The 23,406-nt window shown below is 41.1% G+C and overlaps 1 protein-coding gene across 1 annotated transcript in view; it reads right to left on the reverse strand.

The window, feature by feature from the left end:
- wdr11 (WD repeat domain 11) overlaps positions 1 to 4,672 on the reverse strand; it is a 120,057-nt gene extending 115,385 nt beyond the window's left edge. The window contains exon 1 of the mRNA XM_073027696.1: positions 4,486 to 4,672. Coding sequence (XP_072883797.1) covers positions 4,486 to 4,568 — 83 coding nt within the window. The 5' untranslated portion in view covers positions 4,569 to 4,672. The remainder of the gene's footprint in view (positions 1 to 4,485) is intronic.
- Between the last annotated feature and the right edge of the window lie 18,734 nt (positions 4,673 to 23,406).

The raw sequence follows: 23,406 nt of genomic DNA on the forward strand, positions 1-23,406 counted from the left end.
AGGATTAAACATACTTTTTTGACCTGGAATTCAGTTAGTTGGAAGTGCATCACACAGTGTGATACTCCCTCACTTGGCCTCTCAGTGACTTTTAGTTTGTTCTCAAGTAATCACTACAACAAATTTGTCATGCTACATCTTTCACCCAAGTTTCAGTAATTCCTGACAATACTATTGAAGATCAATTACACAAAACAGCAAAACTTTCCAAGGACAAATATAAGACAACGGAACTTAAACTGCAGGCATTTTTGGAAACACTTAACATGAGATTTATACAGAAAGCAAAAATGACTGCATTTTTGCACCCAATCAGGTGGAATCTGTAGAAGACATAAACATTTATGATTCTTAATCTACCTGTCAAATTAGTTGATCAGCACAGTTTAAGTTACACCTTTTCAATGTTTCCATTGTGATAACAGTACTTTGCCTCAGACGAAGTAGTGGTTGATTAATAGACCCTCTTTCAGTATTAAATAATCATGATAGTGCATCTGCAGCAGGTAGTCTGGTAAAGACAGGATTAATAATACTGTTCTCCATTCTCAAACAACATGAGTAGCACAGTGGGTAGCTCAACACTTTACGGGACAGGTGACCCAGACTCAATTCTCTTCACTGCCTGTAAGTTTGTACATTCTCCCCATGACCTCATGGGTTTCTTATAGGTGTCCCGGTTTTCTCCCACAGTCCAAAAACATTATGTTAGATTAATTGGTCATTGTAAATTGTCCTGTAATTAGTCTAGGATTACCTCAGGGAATGCTGGGTGGCACAGCTCGAAGGGCCAAAAGGGGCAGATTCCATGTTGTACCTCAATCAATAAGTAAAACGTAAAGAAGTTCAAACCACTCAGGACAAGGTATCAGTTCACATGAAGGGTCATGGCTTGGAATGTCGACTATCCATTTCCCTCTACAGCAGCTCAGCCTGACCCACTGAGTTCCTCTAGCATCTTGCTTTTTGCTCCAAAGTACTATTACCATGAGCGAATGAGTACACCAAACAAGGCTTGAAGAAAATGGCTTTTATCTGCCACTCTTACATTGACTCTGGTTAATCTGCACCATCAACAAGTGGATTACATAATTTTCCAAGCCTTCTTCGACAAACTTTGCTCTCTGCCTCCTCCAAGAGGGCCACAACCTCATCGTAGTTTGGAGGCTTGCATGCCTCAATGACCGAAACAGCCATGTTGGGTGGAGTCAGGACTTTATGCTTTGGCTCTTGGTAGGGCCACCCATGCCAAACAGTTCAAAGGGTAGAAGCCAGACTGAGTAGTCCACCAGTCCTCCAGGTTCGGGGGTTCAGCTCAGGGCTAACAACCCTGACTAGTAAAACAAAACTGTTATGGAAATAGCAGTGAAGAACCTTCCTACATCTGAGTGTGACAGTATTCCCGAGTCTCCACCCAGGAATTGCATGACTGACCGTAGTGAAAACTGAGAGGAAGCTACTGAAATAATGAAGGAAGCCCTAGACACCATCAAAGATGGTGCTTCATTGCTGAACTAAACGCCAGCGGTATAAGTAAGTAGTTCTCCATCTACCAGAAACACAAGGAAAGCAAATAGCAGACACAGATTCTATTTCTATAGCAACCTTAATGTAATGAAACATCCTCAGGTGCTTTCGAGGAGCATTATCATAATTTCACACTTAAACAAGATAGCAGATGCAACAGCCAATGACCAAAGCTTAAGTCAAAGAATGAGACTATAAAGAGCATTTCAAAGCAGGAAAGAGATGGAAGGATTTAGGCTGAAAATTCAGAGTTTAAGGCCTTAGTTGCCAAGGACATGACTGTCTTTAATGGCATTATTATATTCAATAATGATCAAGAGGAGTGCACAGAGCATGGAGAGCTAAAGCTCAGAATTTACAAAGAAAGGAAAAGATGTGACAATGGAGAGAAAGAAAAAGAGCTGAGCATTTCAAAATGCAGTCACAAGCAGAGAAGTGGTTGGAATCAGGAATTGATCCAAGGTTAGGATAGGAACTGCTGACTTTTGGATGCCTTAAATTTATAGGAACATATGCCAGAAGTGAATTAAAACAGACCAGAGTAGGAAATAAGAGAAGTTTAATGAAGGTAAGGAAATTTTATATGTAAAGAATATGGAAAACTTGACCAGACAGAAATAATCAGAATGACAGAGTTCCATGAGCAACTCAATCTTGATAGTCTTTGCACAAGTTCTATACTGACTTAATAAATCATCATTACCCATTATCATATGGCTAAAATACTACAAATCGATATTTGGGGTGAACCTTCACCACAAGGTTCAAACATATAGCTCACCACTGAATTCTAAGGGACAAGCATTCTTCTCATTGTTACCCTCAGGAAGGATATACAGAAGCCTGAAGGCACACACTCAATGATTCAGGAACAGCTTCTTCCCCTCTGCCATCGGATTTCTAAATGGATATTGAACCCATGAACACTACCTCACCACTTTATTTCTGTTTTTTTTTTGCACTGCTTATTTTAACTTAACTATTTAATATATATACTTAATGTAACTCAGTTTTTTCTCTATATTTTTCCATGTATTTCATTGTACTGCTGTCATAAAACATAAAGTTAACAAATCCCACGACATATAATGGTGATATTCAACCTCATTCTGATCATTAAGAATGGGAATTGAACGTTGGCTTTGTAATGACACCCATTTCCTATTTAAACAAAAACGCAGAATAGCTTTCTAAATTATTTCAGAATATAAACTGGGTATGGACAGAACCTTTTTCCCCCAGAGGATATTATAACCAGATGCATTTATACATCATTCCAACATATTATTGGTAAGTTTTATAAATAACATCACTTCATTCCAGATTTTTTAAAAATTGAATACACCTTGTTCCAAGATGCAATATAAGCTATCGTTGCCAACATACTGTGCAGCAAGGATGATCAAAGGAACAGAATTTTTTTGAAGTATTATCACGTTTATAATATTCAGAAGCAAAACAGCTGACTGCACTCTGCAGGATTCCACATGTAGCAAAGAGAACGGCTTATGAGGGTCATGTAGTTATGTCAATGAATTTTTGACGTGGTGTTTGACAAATAATCTAGTAGGCAAAATTAAAGTTGTGCATTAAAGGAAACATGTAGTAAGTATACAAAATGAGCTAAGAGCTAGAAAGGAGAGAGCATTGGCTAATAGCTGTTTTTTGAGCTGAAGGAATATACAGAATATTTTTAATTATATCACTTGAACCTAACTCCCTGGTCTGTTCCCACACATATATATTTTAAATCCATTAAATTTCCTTTTGAAAGTTATTGGTGCTGATAGTATTCAGTCTGTCCTGCAGTTATCCCTAAATTAGAAGTTTGCATGGCTATCAGTGTGTGGTTGGGTGTATATTTAAAAATTTCAGTAATATTTGATTAATATTCTAAATATATTGTTTTATTAAGCATTCTTTGTTTGTTTATATAATTCATAATGGGTGAAACGTAGTAAGTATATGAATGGCATATGTCATTACACCCCCATGTCATGTGTGAGCACCGCACTACAGAAAAAGAACTAAGTAAACAATTGTCCCAGCTTTTTGTTTTTTTTCTTTCTATTCGTTTCTAGAGTTATAAAACATAACATGGTCAGCCAGTGGCTGCTGTACATTAAAAATTGCATGGCTACCAGTATGGGTGGGGAGGGGTGTAGAGATATGTCTCCAGCAAAGGAGGTGGAAGATGCTCCTTCCCTCCGCTAGCCTGCAGGTCACCCTTCAGCAAGGTGTAGCACCTGCTTAACTCCCACCCAGAACAATCATGATCGCCTATGTCATACAACACGGCACGTATTAACAATGATGATAGCTACCAGCGATCTTGACTCCATGCCCATCCTATATGTTTCCTGAGGCCCTGAACAAGTCCAGTCCAGAATGAAGTCAGATGTACCCCAGTCTGTTGGTACACATGCTCACGGTAGCTAGTGGAGAGGGGGGCACATGTAGCATTAAACAAACAAACACACACACATCAAGTCACAATCCTCTACCTTTGTCCAAATAAAAATTCTAAGGTCCACATAGATTCCTGCAAAGTATTCTATTGTAGCTAAGGATTTATGCTGTACCAATGGCTTAATGGGAATGGGAATCCATAATGGTGGATTTAAAGCAGCTCTTTTTGTACATACTGTTCTCCCTTTTGGGTAAAAATAATTCAGTTATACTATATCTAGCAATTGCATTCCAATTAATTTCTGTATAAGACCCGCTAGTGCAGGCCGCTGAAATAAGTTTGATTATTCGAGTGGGGGATGTAACAGTTACTTTACACAGCTCACATATAACCAACATGTACTGTACAATAGAAACGGAGTGCTGTCAGAGGTCGGCGGCAGGGCTGACAGTTTAAGGAACAGGAGCTGGTGCTCTGCCCCCCTTGAGCTGAATGTCACCCCGGCGTGGGCCGGGAGCTCCTGCCCAGGCCCCGACGCCGCTACTCACCAGTCCGCTGCCCCTCGGTTCTGGCCGCTCAGCGTTCCCGTTAAGGTCCTGGCGGACAGCTTGATATTAACCGAGAACAGCATCCTCGTCCGCCTGCGGAACAGCCCGCTTTCCCCTTTCCCTCACGGAGGTGCTGACTTCCGGGCTGCCATGTAAACAGGAAGCCAGTGTCCCGGAACAGGACGAGCCTCTCCCGGCTGGGCTGGCCGGGGGTTCCAGCAAGTGTAATGGGGAGCCGCAGTGCACAAACTTCAGCTCATATGTTTAATATTTTTAAAAAGTACCAGCCAAAATATACTCATTCCAAATCATAATTAAAAGGCAAAAAACACCGCAAGCGCGGAGATCTGAAACATTTTGCACAGTTGTGTCTCATCTCCTTTTCTCCCACCAGGGAGGGTAAGATCCCCCTTGATCTCATCTTCTGCCTCCACCAACTTCTACATTTTCCAGAATGCAGAGTCATAGAAAAAGTACAGCACAGAAACAGGCCTTTCAGCCCATCTAGTCCATGCCAAAACCATTAAACTGGGACCATAACCATTCATGCCCCTACTATCCACGTACTTCACTTAAGCGTTGAAACCAAGCTCACATGCACCACTTGCGGTGACAGCTCATTCCACACTCTCATGACTGCCTCAGAGAAGAAGGGTGTCATTTTAGAATGCAGATGAGGAGGAATTTCCTAATCCTGCTAATCCTGCTCCTATCCGTTATTGTCTTATGGGCCTTCTGAGTGACGAGGTTTCTCCTCATGTTATCTTTAAACTTTCACTTTGACCTCTGGTTGTAGTCCCACCTAACCTCAGTTGAAAAAATCCCCTTGCATTTACCCTATCTATACGCCTCAAAATTTTGAATACCTTTATCAATTACCATTCTGATCTTCCAGAGGACCAACTTTGTCCCTTGCAATCCTTTTGCTCTTAACCTATCTGTAGAATCACTTAGGATTCTCCTTCACCTTGTCTGATACCTTCTTTTAGCTCTCCTGATTTATTTAAGTGTTCTCCTGCATTTCTTATACTCCATAAGCATTTTATTTGTTCCTACCTTCCTGGACCTCTTTTTTTTTTACCTTAATCAGGACCTCAATATCTCTTGAAAACCAAAGTTCCCTACACTTGTTATCTTCACTTTTTATTCTGACAGGCACATACAAGCTTTGTACTTTCAAAATTTCACTTTTGAAGACCTCCCACTTACCAAGTAATCCTTTACCAGAAAGCAGCCTGTCCAATCCACATTTCCCCAGTATTCTCCATTAATATGTGCATCTTCAGCATGGAGCCACCACCTGGTACATCCTCCTCTGCCCTGTCAGTGTTTCACAGGAACTATTCCTTCGGGGAATTTGCTGATCCACCGCTATTATCCACTCCCATTCTTGTGGCATTCATATAACCATGAGTGATGCAAGGGAAGGATGGATGACAAGAGTTAACTGGCACAAAGAATTAGTTAAAATGAGGAAGAGTTCTGCTGTGTTGACCTCACTCACTTGTCTGAGACCAGTCTGAGATGGAGTCAGATGCAGTGGATGACCATGATGTCCTTGGTATCTCGTCACACCCTCGCTGAGTCTGCCTTCCTGCCTGTTGAACCAAACTAGTGGTTACCTCCACGCAGTCTGCAGGGCCCTGTCTTCGCTAACTTGGGTAGTCAAGCCCAAACTTACTGCGGGTTTAGAACCCATTGGTTACCCTCGCCTGGTTTGAAGCAGCATATCAGGGTATGGCCACTGTCAGCAGCAAACAGTTGCTTGAAGTCACAGGTGAGTGCTGAGTGCCAAGTGGCAACCAATGGTGGAAGTGCTACTCCCAAGGAGCACAATGTGCCCACCCCCTCAGAGGCACTACCCCCTCTGACAGCCCATACACCCTGGGCAATGCATCTACCCTTTTAACTCAACTCCCCACCAGGATGAAAATACTCCTTCCAGGTGAAGCAATAATTCATCTGTCCTTCTGATTTACAGTGCTGCAAAAGCACCAAATTCCCCCGGCAAATATATTCATTATTATCAACAGGAACATCGAAAGTAGGATGGGACAGGGTGCTAGAAAAAGGTAATTATCTTACAGTGCCAATGATCAGCAATCAGGGTTTAATCACCACTGTCTGTAAAGAGCTTTACGTTCTCCAGGTGACCACATGGATTTCCTCCCAGTCCTCCAGTTTACTCCCAATTTCAGGAGGCATGGGATCCGGGGAAACTTGGCTGTGTGGATTCAGAATTGGTTTGCCCATAGAAGGCAGAAGGTGGTTGTAGTTAAAGCTTGGATGTCAGTGTCTTCTGGTATTCCGCAGGGATCTACTATAGGCCACCTGCTCTTTGTGACTTTTATAAATGACTTGGTTGAGGAAGTGGAGGGATGGGTTAGTGAAGGTTGGTGCTGTTGTGGATAGCGTAGAAAGTTGACATAGGTTACAATTTACAGGATGCAGATCTGGGCTGAGAAGTGGCAGATGCAGTTTAATCCAGGAAAGTGTGGAGTGATACACTTAGGAAGGTCGAACCTGAAGGTGAAGTCCAGAGATAATGGCAGTATTGTTAAAAGTATGGAGGAACAGAGGGATCTTGGAGTCCACATCCATAGACCTCTCAAAGTTGCCAATGAATGATGATAGGGTTTTTAAGGAATATGTTGCGTTGGCGTTCATTCATCGGTGGATTGAGTTCAAAAGCCACGAGATAATGTTGCAGCTGTATAAAACCCTGGATAGACTACATGTGGAAATGACTAAGAAAAGAATATCATTTTAAGGTGATGGAGGAAAGGGTAGAGGAGATATGTGAGGTAAATTTTTTTATAGAGAGTTGTGAGTGCATGGAACATACTGCTGAACTGATGGTAGAGGCAGATACATTTGGGGCATTTAAGAAACTCTTAGATAGGCACATAGATGATAGAAATCTGGTGGTCCATGTGGAAGGAAAGGGTTAGGTTGATTTTAGAGTAGGTTAAAAGGTCATTATAACATCGTGGGTCAAAGCATTTGTACTCTCCTGTAATATATCCCATGCTATATGTTTATTGCGAAGATGTAATGGTTAGCAACACACACAATGTGGTGGAGGAACTCAGCAGGTCGGACAGTATCTATGGATGGGAATAAATAGTCAATGTTTTGGGTGACTTTTCATCAGTACCAGTTAGGGTTGGTAAGTTGTGGGCATGCTATGTTGGCACTGGAAGTGTGGTGACCCTACGGGCTGCCCCCAACATGTTCTGGGCATTGTTGGTTATTGATGCAAAAGACAAATTTCACTGCATGTTTCAATGGTTCAATATATATGTGACAAATAAAGCTAATCTTTAATTTTTTTAAGAACATTTAGATAATTAAATTAGAAGTAGAAATAGATCATACATAAATCATTTAGATATACTTAAAGTGGAAATAGATAAATATTTGCAAGTTTGAGGAATTAAAGTCAAGGCAGGCTCAAGGGGTATGGTGGATACTCCTGTTTTCTGTTCTGCTATGACCAGAACTTTCATCCAGTGACACCATGCAAACAATTGACATAAGTTGGTGTAAGTGTTTAGCATTCAGGATGAAGTAACAATGTAGCTGAGGAATTATAATGTGAAGCCACAGCATTAAGAGCGTATAATTCTGGTCTGTATCCCCAATTAGAAAAGAGTAATGATCACAAACACAAGAAAATGTACAGATGCTGGAAATCAAAGCAACATAGTCAATGTTTCAGGCTGAGACCGTTCATCAGGACTGGAAAGGAAGGGGAGAAGAGTGCAAAGATATTGTCCCTAGTTGGGAAAGAACCAGGGAAGGCACATCAGAAAATCATTCATTAAAGAAATGGAGGCTGTTAGATACATCATACAGATTTGGCCAATTGGTTGGTTGATCCATCGGTTATGTGGCTGGCCATACTTTTAGTCAGGCAGTGGTGAAGCTGTGGAATTCATTGCCACAGGAGGCCATGAAAACCAAGTGTTTACGTATTTTAAGGCAGGCATTAATAGATTCTTGATTGGTCAGGACATGTATAGAAATGGGGAGAAAGCAGGAGATCAGGGTTGAGAGAAAAAAAATGGATCAGCCATGATGAAATGATGGAGCAGACTCAATGTGCCAAAAGGCCTAATTCTGCACCTATATCTTATGGTCTTATGGACTAATATCAAGCCCTATTAGATCTCACTTTTCTTTGCTAAAACTATTCAACCTAGATTGTAAATATAACTCACAATTTCTTTTCTACACCATCATAAAGCTCTTTAAACTCATCTTGCTGTTGAAATTCATAAATGCAACAAAAGTCCATGTTTAAACCATCAAAGAAGTTCTATCCTTGGGGAATTCTGCTACTTGAAAAGAAGTATCATGTTGACCCCTATTGGTGCTTGGTGTCAACAGAGGAAGTTCTATTATCTGGGTAAAAAAATCTGAAAAATAACACTTGAAGTCTCTTGAACACATGTTTTGTATGCTTGCTGAAGCAAAAATAATGCATTCAGCTTATACTAAATATAGGTCCAATAATCACATTCTCCATGACACCCAACTGTCTGTTCTATTTCATGCCATTGTTATCTCAAAGTTAACACTTGTATATGTGAACCAATTATGAGTGTTGAAGATATTGTCTTCTCGATATTAACAAAGCCGCGCATTAAATAGTTTTGAATTATTTTCAGAGTCATATCAAGTACACAGGGCATGTAGCAATGCCAACAAAAAACAAACTGCATATTTTTAAAGGAAATAGGATAAAAACTTCTCCGTGTCTTCCATCAGTTTACTGACATGTCTTAGTCCAGGAAAAATCCAGATGATGCTGCTTCAGGTAAAAGTGATCACTTTTAAGTCCAATTCATTTTTGAATGCTTCACTGCATAAGTCATTTATTGCATTCATAGTTTATTCATTTTTAAATTGTGCTGTTGCAGGTTTTCAATGTGTATTATGAATTTGAAATGCTTGTTCTACCACTTGTCAATTGCTCTTATGTGAGCACTACTTTCATTCCTCATTTTTTTTCATTGATAGTTAAGTATTTCCTTAAACTCTCCTTTTATCTAATATGTGTCTTGCTCTGTTCAAGGACTCATCAGCAGATCTGAACCAATACACCACAACTGTCAAGGGCTTCATAAAAACAGTTGTAGATGAGTGTATCCCCACAGAACCATTCAGAGCCTTCCCCAACCAGAAAGCCCTGGATGACGCGTGAGATCTGCAATTTGCTGAGGGTCAGATCAGTGGCATTAAGGTCTGGCAACCAAGTAAGATACAAGAGGTCCAGCTACAATCTTCAGAAAACCATCTCATTTGTGTAGTGGCCATTCTCAACCACTAATTAATTACTAAAGAATGCTTGACAACTGTGACAGGGTTTGAATGCTATCACCTCCTACAAAGTGAAACCAAGTGACACAGCTGACATGGAACATGGTAAGTTGCCTCAGTGACTGTTGACCAGTAGCACTTACATCGACTGTGATGAATTGCTTTGAGAGTTTGGTGATTAAACATATCAACTCCTGGCTGAGAAGTTACTTAGATCTGCTCCAGTTTACCTACTGGCACAACAGGTCCACAGCAGACACCTGGACACAGCTGGAAGCTGTTAAGAGTTTATGTGCCTAGTCAATAAACTTCAAGACCTTGGCCTCAATACCTTCTTGCGCAATTGGATCCTCGATTTCCTCGCTTGATTCTTATGGCGATGATGCTAAGCACAGTTCCAATGCCATATTTAAGTTTGCTGATGACACTACTGTCATAAGTCAAACCAAAAATGGTGACAAATTAGCATATAGGAGCAGGATTGAAAATCTGGCTGAATGGTGGCACAGAAAGAACCAGTCACTCAACGTCAGCAAGACCAAGGAGCTGATTATTGACTTCAGGATGAAACAAATGGAGGTCCATGAGCTAATCCTCATCAGGGAGTCAGAGATGGAGAGAGTCAGCAACTTTAAATTCCTCAGTGTTATCATTTCAGAGGATTTAGCATGTTAAGTGCCTCTACTTCCTTAGAAATTTGCAAAGATTTGGCCTGACATCTGAAACTTTAACAAACTTCTATAGATGTGAGGTGTGGTGGAGAGTATATTGACTGGGGCTGCATCACGGCCTGGTATGGAAATACCAATGCTCTTAAATGAAAAATCCTACAAGAATTAGTGGATATGGCCCAATCCATCACGGATAAAGCCCTCCCCACCACTGAACACATCTATACAGAACACCGTCACAGAAAAGCAACTTTCATCATCAAGGCCCCTCCCCCTCACCAACCAGGCAATGTTCTCTTCTCACTGCGGTCATCTAGAAGGTACAGGAGCCTCAGGACCCACACCACAAAGTTCAGGAGCAGTCATAGTATTACCCCTCAACCATCAGGCTCTTGAACCAGAGGGGATAACTTCACTTGTCCCATCACTGAATTGTTTCCACAACCTATAGATTCACTTTCAAGGACTCTTCATCTCATGTTCTTGATATTTGTTGCTTCTTTATTTATTATTTTTTGCTCTCTTTTGTATTTGCACAGTTTGTTGTCTATTGCACATTGTTTGTTTATCCGTCCTGTGAGGTGTGGTCTTTCATTGTTGAATTGTGTTTCTTCTACTTACTGTGTATGTCCACAAGAAAATGAATCTTGGGATTGAATATGATGACATATATGTACATCGATAATAAATTTACTTTGAGCTTTGAACTTTAATGCCTGGCATCATATTTATTGATTTTTATTTGTACATCTGTCCTTCTTCATTGTAGTTGAAGCAAAAATTCATAAAGCTTTAATCCTCCATATATTGTTAAAAACATGGAAGTATGCTGTATACCATTCTCTTTATCCCTAAATGTCGTGTTACTGGCTCTTTTACAGATTATCTAACTCTAGTGAAGCCTATGATGTATTTAATTATATCTCTCCGGCTTACGGTTCAATATTAAAACCAATAATTTCATTCTTCCTGACCAAATCCTCCTTAACTAAGAAAACATCTCATTAATATCCTGCTTTGTTTGTGTGTTCTTCTACCTCTTTCAAACAAATTTGATTTCAAACTTTCTCTGGTGGTAAAAAATTGACATCCTCTCTTTGGCATTTGCAATTTTTGATGCAAGTACCCAAGTAGCTGGCATCTCAGTAAAATTAATTTTTTTTAGGTAGTTGTCAGAACCTCTCACAGTAATATTACCCATTGTCATAACGTTAACCATTCTGTCTGAATACTAGAAACATTGCTTTATGAAATTTAGATCCCAAAGGCTTTATTTCACATTGACTTTACACATATTCCCCTGTCATCAGCACAATTTATCTTTGCACATCATTTCCCCTCATGTTTCCTAGTTCCTAAATCATGGTTCTGTAGCCAGCTCTAGGGAACTCTATAATGAGTTATTTATTTAGCTTTCACTACAGATATTTCTTTTTGGAGAAGCACTTGTCAAGATGATCCCTCTGATCAGACTCAGTTTTTAGTCGTCATTTCTCATCCACTCATTTCAAGATATTTTAAATTTATGGCTTTTTCTATTAAAGCAAGAAGCAGAGCAGAAAATTTCTTCAGCTTATTCCAGTTATGAGTGAGGTTGTGGCTAATCTTCCACCTTGCCCGTTTTCTCACCCAGACAATGTATACTTGAATCATCATCATCATTATGTGCCATGTCATATGACATCATCATCATGAGCTGTGTCATATGATGTGGGCAACAGTGGTCTCGTCACCATGATTGTTCTTGGCAAACTTTTCTACAGAAGTGGTTTGCCATTATTTTCTTCTGGGTGGTGTCTTCACAATGGGTGACCCCAGCCGTTATCAGTACTCTCCAGACGCTGTCTGCCTGTCATCAGTGGTTGCATACCCAGGACTTGTGATCTTCACTAGCAGCTCATACAACCATCCACCACCTACTCTCATGGCTTCATGTGACTCTGATCGGTGGGGGGAGGGGCTAAGTATGTGCTATACTTTTTCCAAGGGTGACCTACAGGCTAGTGAAGGGAAGGAGCACCTTACACCTCTTGTGGTAGAGACATAGCTTTACCCCGTCAACCACTTTAATACCCCAACAAAAATTAGTTAATTTCAATCACTGAAACTGAGCATTCACAGCCCTCAGGAATTGAGATTTCCCACAGAAGTTACTACAATCATCACAGTATCAGGCTGTTTCCTCAGATCCCATTGCTGGACTCCCCAGATGGACAAAATAGCTATCAATCTTTTCACTCCAATGTTTAACATCTCAGTGAGATAATTTTACTCATTTTATCGTTCAGTTATTGCTTTTCATTTATTCACTCCAGGCAGATGGGATTCGTCAGCCATGGTTGGCAGCTTATCTAGGAGAAGGAAAACTCTGATCTCAAACCTCTGTTGCCTTGCAGCTATACCCACTCATGGGGAAGGCTTCGGTAGTTAACCCCGAGGGAAAAATCAGAAGCTGGAGTCCGAAGGCAGTCTTACGATGAGTTCAATGCTGACTGGAAACCTCTACAATGTCGCTTGTGCCAAGCTGTATCAGTTCCTTTGGATTCATCAGCTCATGGAGAGTGGGGAGGGTGCGTTACTCTCCATATCATATCACCCTGGCTTGATTACTAGCTTGCCTATCAATAGCGATGTAGACTGCTAGGACACAACATCCACGGTCTGCACCAACCAATGGAGGGGCCTATTGCTTTTTTTTAAACAAGCTCACAATAAACTATCAGGAGTCTGCCATTCAATAAATGATCATGGCTGACCTCCTCAGCACCATTTTCCTGCATTGACTCCATACCCTTTAATTTCCTTCTTATCTAAAAATATATTAAGCTCTATCTCAATGTTGCTCAATGACCTATGCTGCACAGCTCTCGTGGGTAAAGAATTCCAAAAATCCACCATTTCTTGGGGAGGAAATTTCATCTCATTTCCATCTGACTAGCTGTCCCTTTAGTCTGATACTATGATCCCTGGTTCTGGACATCCCAGCCAACTCCTTATCTACCCTATTAACTCCTACATTTCACATATAGAAATGTCACTTTGATAAGTTTGTGAGAAGACTTTGCGGAATCAGTGGAGAAAAATGGGAAAACAATATCACCCCAGCAGATCTTCCAGTTCACAGCATGCTGTGTAACAGAGCTAGCCCAAACAGAGAGCTGGACTAGTTTTAAACTCACACAGTCCGCACTTGGTTTTATGTTTCTATTAAATCATTTTTGTGATAAAGAGGCTTTCTCCATATTTATTTATTTGTTTGTTTGTTTGTTTGTTTGTTTATTTATTTACTGACATACAGCCCTTCAAGCTGCACCAACCAACGACCCCCAGTTTAACTCTAGCCTAAATTACAGGACAATTTACAGTGTCCCATTAACCTACTAACCAGTATGTCTTTGAACTGTGGGAAGAAACTGGAGCACCCAGAGAAAACCCAAGCATTCCACGAGGAGGGCGTACAGATGCTCTACAGATGATGTTGGAATTGAACTACAGACTCCAACGTCCCCCGAGCTGTAACAGTGTTGCGCTAACCACGACGCTACCATGGTGACCAATATTTTCAGTTTGGTAAAATCCTAAACCCAGTTGTGAAAGAAATTCCAATTTCATTACACTTAATGCACGGAGGAAATGATATAAAGATAAATGTTATAAATGTTATTAATAAGCTGAACCTAGCTACAACAAATTGTAAGAGAAACTCCATTTTGTGTTAAACTGTTGTTCTGTTAGATTTCAAAATGTTAATCACGAACACTGTATTTAAACATTGAAACAATATTGAGCAGTAGGGTATCTAACTTCAATGGATTCAACTATTAGCCCCCTGGCTCTAATAACCTTACATGAAGTAGTTACATGAATTGTTTGTAACCCTCTGGGTCGCCTCAGGCTTGCTCAGCTCGTTCTCTTCTAGGGGGAGCAGCCTTCGGCCCCGCCAAACTGGGTAATCAGCTGGTGTGGATGCCGTGTGATGTCCCCGCCTCGCCCAAAAGCAGACAGTACACCATATGCGATTAAATGAGTACAATTTATAAAGGTTACTATAACTAAGTGATTAATAACGATACAGTATATATGAAGGAAAAACAATAAAGAAAAGGCGCCAAACTTATCAAAGTCCAAACCACTTCGCACACAACCATTGGAGCTCAATTACTGAAGTCTTCTGGCCACCATTCGATCCCCTCCGAACTCCTCGACTCGCAGCTTAGGACCACCCGAAGTGGTCAACCAAGCACATCTAGCTTTATCTCCTCTCCTCGGAGTACCTCCTGGCCTTGGACCCCCGCTTGGGGTCCATTCCTCGCCCAGCTTACAGCATCGCGTCCTCTCTCTCTCAACCCCTCGCGCCGATCTCCCCAAAAGCCCGCCAACAATAGCTTACAGACTCAGAAGAAAGAACAACATTAATCCCAATTGCTTTACAAAGGAATACAATTCTCATTATCAGTAAATTTTAACCCAAACAAGCTTCCAGCACTCTCTCTCAACAAAGAAGCATTCCTGCTTTTAACAAAACAAAGAAGCCATTTTGATTGCATACGCAGTAACAAAGAAAAAAGAAGAAACCCCCTTTACAAGTCTAATTATCTATTTGTTGGAAAATTATTCAGCGTACGTGAAGGTAATGGTCACTGTAGGAAGTGTCGTATCTGCATCTGAACAGCTTAATCAAAGTTAATCTGCAGGGAAAGTTTATTTTTACACGACTTAACTGTGTCTTATTGATGTTCACAGTTTTTGGATCTGAAATGTATCAGCATTGTACAACGTTGGATATACAGGTCACCTTCACCACTGCAAGCAATGTACAATTTATGGTAATATAACAGTCTGCGTACTCTGTCAGAGATGCAGAGTATTTACTGATGGAATTTACATGAGATAGTGTTTGTGAAGCAAATGTAGCTGATCCCCATCTGTCTGTACGTTTTATAGATGACTGTTGTTTACCCAGAACCACTTTGGTAAAACAATCAAATGTCTGCCAGTTTTCACTCTGGAGAGAAATTAGTTAAATGTTGTGAGACTATGTCAATTTGTGGCCCACAATGTTCCAAATGCAAGCTATTTGCATAAACATATAAAGGCCAACACATCGTGGAATGCAAATTATGGCAACATGTGTGAACAATGAGGTTTTCAAAGAATATTCTTTTATTAAAAAGAATAATAACCTGCTTTTCTATTGCACATTCCAACATAACCTGATGATCTCAGTCCAAGTGTTTTCTAAAAAACATGTGAACTAAATAGGTACAGCTTAGAAATTCTCTTGTTTGCTTACTCTGGTCTGAAAATAAGTGCTACATAATTGTGTATATTTGTTTTCTTTATAAATGCAAAACCCTTTACTGAAAAGGCATTATGAAATTAAAACCAACTTCCAACCAAGCTGCTGTGTGATATATTTTATGAATTGTATTCTGCTGAATAGCCTATTCACAAGAACTTAAAACAGTGACTGGCCCTTCAGCCCACAATGTTGTGCCAGAACCAATTAAATTAGTAATCAAAAGGCCAACTAAGCTAATCCTTTTTGCCTACACAATGTCCATATCCTTCCAGTTCCCTCACATTCATGTGCCCATCTAAAAATCTCTTAGAAATCACAGGTGCATCTGTCTCTGCCATCATCCCTGGCAGTGCATTCTGGGCATCCACCACTCTGTCAAAAAAACTTGCCCCTCACATCTCCTTTGAAATTACCCCCTCTCATCTTAAAAACATTCTGGTATTCGTCTTTTCGACACTGGGTAAGTGATGCTGCCTGTCTACTCTATCTATGCTTCTCATAATCTTACAAACCTCTATCTGATCTCAAAATTTACAAATTTTGTAAAGGTCAATCTTTTTTTTTCTTAGAAATTTTTTTATATATAAAAAAAGTCAACCCCCTACCAACTACCAAAGAAAAAAGCTGATGGATTTCAATGGATAATTAGAAAAAAAACATATTCACTTAAGAAGAGAAGATAAAAATATACATAAAGGTCTGTGCACTGTTAAACTTTATAAATTGGAAAAGTAATTTAGGTAAGGTCCCCAAATATCATAAAAAGATTGTTTCGAATTTAAGACTGAGCAGCGGATCTTTTCTAAATTTAAATAAGACATAATATCACATAGCCATTGAAGATGTGTAGGAGGGGTAGACTCCTTCCATTTAAGCAAGATTGCTCTTCTTGCTAAAAGAGAGGTAAAAACTAAAACCTGTAGGTTAGGAGTATTTAAAGTTATATCTTCATTTGCAATAATACCAAACAAGGCAGTAAGGGGATTTGGGTCAAATAGGACCCTAAAAAGTTGAGAGAAGGTATGAAATACTTCCCGCCAAATTTCCTCTATTGTCTCTCTTCTTGGATCATACTCTTCTTTTTCAGCAAATAAAACAACAGATAACATAATTGTTAAGCAAACTTTAAGGATCTGGTCTCAATTTAGAAAATTTTTTGGTTTAGCGAATCTTTCATTATCATCTCCCATTCTCCTTAATTATTTTTTTATCCCTTCCATGACTGATAAAGTCTTTAAAGATTGGGATGAATTAGGTATTAAGTGTTTTTGGGACCTGTTTATCTCATGATCTCTTGCTTCATTTGACCAATTGTCAAATAAATTTGCACTCCCAAAATCACATTTTTACAGATACCTTCAAATTAGAGATTTTCTACGTTTCCAATTAGCTACTTTTCCTATATTTACTGGACGATCTTTTAAATTTAAAACCTTTTGTTAATGGTTCTATTACCGGTATCTATAACTTGTTGATTGATTCTAGACAAGACTTTTTAGATAAGATAAAAAAAGCTTGGGAGGATGACCTAAATTGTCAGATTTCTGATGATAGATGGAATAAAATTCTTAAATGGGTTAATAAATCATCTTTCTGTGCTCGTCATTCTCTTCTACAATTTAAAGTGGTTCATAGAGCTTACATTTCTAAACAGAAGCTGTCCAGTTTTTACCCAAATGTTTCTCCACTGTAATAAATGCAACTCTGCTGATGCCTCTTTAATTCATATGTTTTGGTTTTGCCCTACAATTGTAAAGGTCAAACTTGATTCAATCAAAATGGCTTTGACTTGTCTCATTACAATTTCTAGCTGAAAACTAATTATATACATCAGGGCCAATTACCCCCATCCAGAGAGATTTGCCCAATTAAGTACTTACTAGCCATCAAAGTTACAGTTCTTACTCTCAAGTTAAATGAAATTTTAACTGGATTTTGGATTTTATTAAAAGCAGGAAAAAATCTATTTAGGAATGTACTTCGCACCTTTATACTCAATATTTCAGACAGTTGAAGCAATCGATATTGTTTGGACATCAAGAGTAGCAGGGTCCATATTAAACAGCATTTTATATTGACACTTCTTCCCAGTGATAACTCAAATTAGGCTAAAAAGCTAATCCTCTCCAAAAACAGGGAATTGATGTTCCACTTGCAAATCTGAATGACAAAGACATAAACTGAATAAATTTAGGAAACTTTCTAAATGTAAAAACAAATCAGCCACAGATTAGCTATAATGTGAGGAATATAGAGATAAATTTCAAAACTTTAGTACAGGTTCATTAACTTGATTTGTACTCAAGGTCCTATTTCATTGAAATTGTTCTGAAATAGCTTTCTTGACCAGTTCGCGCTTAACCTTTGAATGTCCAATTGCCATTGCAACATCAACTGCCTCAATTGCTGGACTCCCCTTACCCACTTGAACCTCACTTCTTCCGAACTCACTGCCCTCCATTCATTCTTCCCCAATTCAAGACTGTTCCTCAAATCCGCAGACAAGGGTGGTCCAGTTGTAGTCTTGTGGATCAACACTACCTCACTGCTAGATGACAGCTCTCAGATGCCTCTTCACATCAACCCTAGACTATGACCACACCAATGAGCATCAAGACACATGTCCTACACCATAACAGATGTCATCACATTAGGAGATCACCCCTTCACAGCCTTCTAGTGCTCCAACCTCATACTGCCTGCTTCTTTCTTACCCAAGATCCACAAACAAGATTGAATTGAATTGAATTTGAATTGAATTGAATTGACTTTATTAATTACTCCCTTTATATACACGAGGAGTAAAAATCTTTACATTATGTCTCTGTCTAAATGTGCAATGTGCAACTTATAGTAATTTATAATAAATATTATGTACAACAGGATAGTCAATATAACATAGAAATACAGTTGCTTCAGCATGAATTAAGCAGTCTGATGGCCTGTTGGAAGAAGCTGTCCTGGAGCCTGTTGGTCCTGGCTTTTATGCTGTGGTACCATTTCCCAGATGGTGGCAGCTGGAACAGTTTGTGGTTGGGTTGACTCTGGTCCCCAATGATCCTTCGGGCCCTTTGCACACACCTGTCTTTGTAAATGTCCTGAATCACGGGAAGTTCACAACTACTGATGTGCTGGGCTGTCTGCACCACTCTCTGCAGAGTCCTGTGATTGAGGGAAGTACAGTTCCCATACCAGGCAGTGATGCAGCCAGTCAGGATGCTCTCAATTGTGCCCCTATAGAAAGTTCTTAGGATTTGGGGGCCCATACCAAACTTCTTCAACCATCTGAGGTGAAAGAGGTGCTGTTGTGCTTTTTTCATCACACAGCCAGTAGGTACAGACCACGTGAGATCCTTGGTGATGTTTATTCTGAGGAACTTGAAGCTGTTCACACTCTCAACCCCAGATCCGTTGATGTCAATAGGGGCTAGCCTGTGTCCATTCTTCCTGCAGTTCACAACCAACTCCTTTGTTTTTGCGGCATTGAGGGAGAAGTTGTATTCTTGACACCACTGTGTCAGAGAGATGACTTTCTCTCTGTAGGCTGCCTACGTTGCCCTAGCAGGTCCATTATTTCTGCCTGCTCGTGCTCCACTGAACTTATCTCTCCATGTTTCGTATCTACCCTGTCTCCCCTTGTCCAGTGGAACACATAGAAAATGCTAGAGGAACTCACCAAGCCAGGCAGCATCTTAGAGATGAATAAAGAATTGATGTTTCAGGCCGAGACCCTTCACTAGGACTGGGAAAGAAGAGGGAAGAAGCCAGAATAAGAAGGTGGGGGGAGGGGAGAACAAGCTGGCAGGTCATAGGCGAGGGTGAAGGTCGGCGCGTGAGGGAGGTGGGACGAAGTGAAAAGCAGGAAGGTGAAGGGCTGCAGAAAAAGGAATCTTCAACCACCTTCTGGTTCTAGCTTCATCCCCACCCCTTCCTTCCTAGTCCTGATGAAAGGTCTCATCCTGAAACGTTGACTCTTTATTCCTCTCCATAGAAGCTGCCTAATCTCCAGAGTTCCTCCAGCTTTGTGTGTGTGTGTTACTCTGGATTTCCAGCATCTGCAGAATCCCTTGTGTTTATGATCCCCGTGTCCAGTCCCTTCCCACCTACATCCCGGACACCTCGCATGCCCTGCACCATTCTGACAACTTCTGATTTCCTGGCTCCCGCCATCTCACCTTCCCTTTGGATGGTGAAATTAATCCATCTCCCATCAGGAATGCCTTTGCCCTCCATTTCTTTTTGCAACAAAGATTGAATCAATTCTCTTTCACCAATACTCACAGCTGCCTGCCTAGCTGAAAAATTTCTTATATCTTCCCATACTACTTTTCTTTTGACTCATCTCACATCCTACAAATGAAAGGTGTAGCTATGAGCTCTCAAGGGCACTGGCTATACCTGTCTCTTTGTTGATTACACAGAATCAAGAGGGCGAAATGAACTAAAAGGGGTCAGAATTTGATAAGGTGGATGGTGGGAGTGTGGGAAAGGGAACAAAATACTTGGACTGAAGGAGGATTGGAAGCAGTGAGTGAATGGGGAGGTGTATGAGGAGAGGGGGAGGTGCAAGAGAGTGTTTTCTTTAATTGCCAAGTTAAATATTCATATCATTGGGTTGTAGATCATCCAGGTAGAGTATGAGATGCTGTTCAACTAGCTTGCTTTGGGCCTTATCTTGGCAGTGTTCATTGAGCACCTCCACTCCATTTGCCAAAAGAGAAACTTGCCGGTGGCCAAGCCTCTTAGTTCCAGTTCCCATTCCCTTTCCAACATGTTGGTCCATGGCGTCCTCTTGGGCCAAGTTGAGGCCTCCCTCAGGGTGAAGGAGCAACACCTTATACTCCATCTGGATAGCCTTCAGATTGATAGTATGAATATTGATATCTTCTTCTGGTAAAAAATTCCCTCCCTCTCCCCTCTTATTCTATTCCCACTCTGACCTCTTACCTCGTCTCTTCACCTGCCTATCGCCTCACCCTGGTTCCCCTCCTTCTTCCATTTCTCCCATGGTCCCCTCTCCTCTCCTATCAGATTCTTTCTTCTCCCATAGTCCTTTACCTTTCCCAGCTGCCAGTCTTCATCTATCACCTTCTAACTAGCCCTTCTTCCCCTCCACCCACCTTTTTATTCTGGCCTCTTTTCCAATTCCGTTTCAGTCCTGAAGAAGGGTCTCTGCTCAGAATATTGACTTCCATAAATGTGCCTGACCTACAGGGTTCCTCCAGCACTTTGCGTGTGTTGCTTTGGATTTCCAGCATCTGCAGACATGCCCGTGGAAATACTATACCTCTCCCTCTACAGTCTCTTGTAAAGATGCTATCCCTTTCTCCCGATTTCTCTGTCTCTGCCACATCTGCTCTCAAGATGAGGACTTTCATTCCAGGAAATCTGAGATGTCCTCCTCCTTCAGGAAGCATGCGTCACTTCTACGGGATTGATGAAGCAGCTCCCACATTTCCTCTGTTTATCATCATTCAATGTAAATTTATTACTACATAGAGATCCATTTTCTTGCAGGCATTTACAGAAAAATAAAGAAATTTAATAAAATTAATGAAAAGCTATACATAAAGACTGACAAGTAACCAATGCACAAAGGAAGACAAATCGTGCAAATAGTAATTTAAAAAGTAAATAATTAATACTGAGAACATGAGGTGTACAGACCATAAAAATGAATCTAGGTTGTGGAATCGGTTCAGCATCGAGGTTTGTGAAATTTTCACGCTGATTCAGGAGCCTGATGCTGAAGGGTAGTAAACTGTTCCTAAACCTGGTTCTATCCTCCAACAGGACCACAACCTTCTCATTGGGTTTGGAGGCTTGCATGTTTCAATGACCTGGAGAGTTATGTTGGCTGGAGTCAGGGCCTAACACTTTGGCCCTTGATAGGGTCACCCCTGGCAAACAGGTCAAAAGGTCGAGGCCAGACTAAGAGTGGTCGACTGATCCTCTCGGTTTGAGAGCTGACAACCCTGCTGATTGTCACGATGCTGTTCTCTGCTCTCTCACAGACAGAGACAGGAATAACAATTCACTATAGGACTGATGGACACTTCTTTGATCCGTGACGCCTCAATGTAAAGACCAAAGTGCTGGAAGACTTCCGCTTTGCAGCTGACTGCGCTCTTGCAGGGCACAGTGAAAGGGACCGGCAGGAGCTGGCTGACTGCCTCTCTGCGGCTGCAAGAAAATTCGGCCTAACATCAGCCTGCAGAAGACAGAAGTTCTTCTTCAGCCCACACCCCATATCAAACCTGCGGAGCCGTGAATTGAGACTGAAGGCACACAACTCAACAATGTTGACGCCTTCCCCTACTTGGGAAGCTGCCTCACCTCCTCCTGCAGTCTAGATCGAGAGGTCTCAAACAGACTTGCAAAAGCTGGAGCATCCTTTGGCAAGCTATGGACACTTATGTGGGGAGAACGTAGCATCTGGCTGAAAACCAAGATGCCAGTCTGCAGAGCAGTTGGCCTGACTTCTCTGCTGTATGGCTGTGAATCATGGACCCCATACCACAGGCACATCAAGGTACTTGACCAGTTCCACCTGCGCAGCCTTCGCAAGATCATGGGCATCTCGTGGCAAGACAGAGTCCTCACCACAGACGTGCTACAAAGGGCTGAGAGTTCTGGCACAGAGGCACTGATCATGAAGGCTCAACTTTGATAGTTTGGACATGAGGTCTGGATGGAAGGCAACCACCTTCCAAAGGTGGCGTTCTTTTCTGAGCCGGTACACGGAACCAGAAAGCAGGGAGGCCCCACAAAGTGCTGCAAAGACTGCGTGGAAGTGTCCTTGAAGGCGTGCAGTACCCCTGTGACTGGTTGGGAGGCCTTGGCCAAAGACTGCAACGGCTAGTGCCTAGCAGTCTAAAAAGGCACCAGCACATTTGAAGAGCTCAAGGAACCTGATCACAAGCACCAGGACCACAAGGGGAGACAACCTGACCCTTCAATGGCCGTAACGTGTCCGACCCGCTGGCGCATCTGCACTTCCCAGTTCGGGCTTCACTCTCTTCAGAGGCATCACTGACATCATCGTCGTTCCCAATGGACTTCCAAAAAAGAAGAACAACTCTGACTGGTTAAAATGAAAATTGTTACAGACACAGCAATGAAGAATCCTTCTACATCTGAGTGCGATGGTATTCCTGAGTTTCCACCCAGGTCTCGCATGACTGCCAGGAGTGAAAACCAAGAGGAAGCTACTGACACAGTGAAGGAAGCCCAGAGTACCACCAGCAGAGATGGAGGAACTTCACGGCTGCACTAAACGTCAGCAGCATAACTGGCATAAAGGAAGAACCTGGTTGTACGGAACTTAAGGCACCCGTACCTGTTGCCCAATGGTAGTAGTTAGAAGAGTGCATAGCCTGGATAATTGATTGGGGCAAACCCCCTCACCAGAGGTGCTACCCCTCCCTGGACAACCCATACACCCGCTGACATCCAAATGATATGTCAAATTAACATATCACAAAATGTACAGACCTTCTTGGGAGCATTAAAGATTTACATCAGACAAAGAGAAATTTATTTTCCAAAGCATTTATGAATAAATAGATTTAGAGAAAATGAATGCAGAACTTATAATATTACATGTACTGTATTCTCCATAAC

This window comes from Hemitrygon akajei, chromosome 23 (genome assembly GCF_048418815.1).
Source record: "Hemitrygon akajei chromosome 23, sHemAka1.3, whole genome shotgun sequence".
NCBI lineage: Eukaryota > Metazoa > Chordata > Chondrichthyes > Myliobatiformes > Dasyatidae > Hemitrygon > Hemitrygon akajei.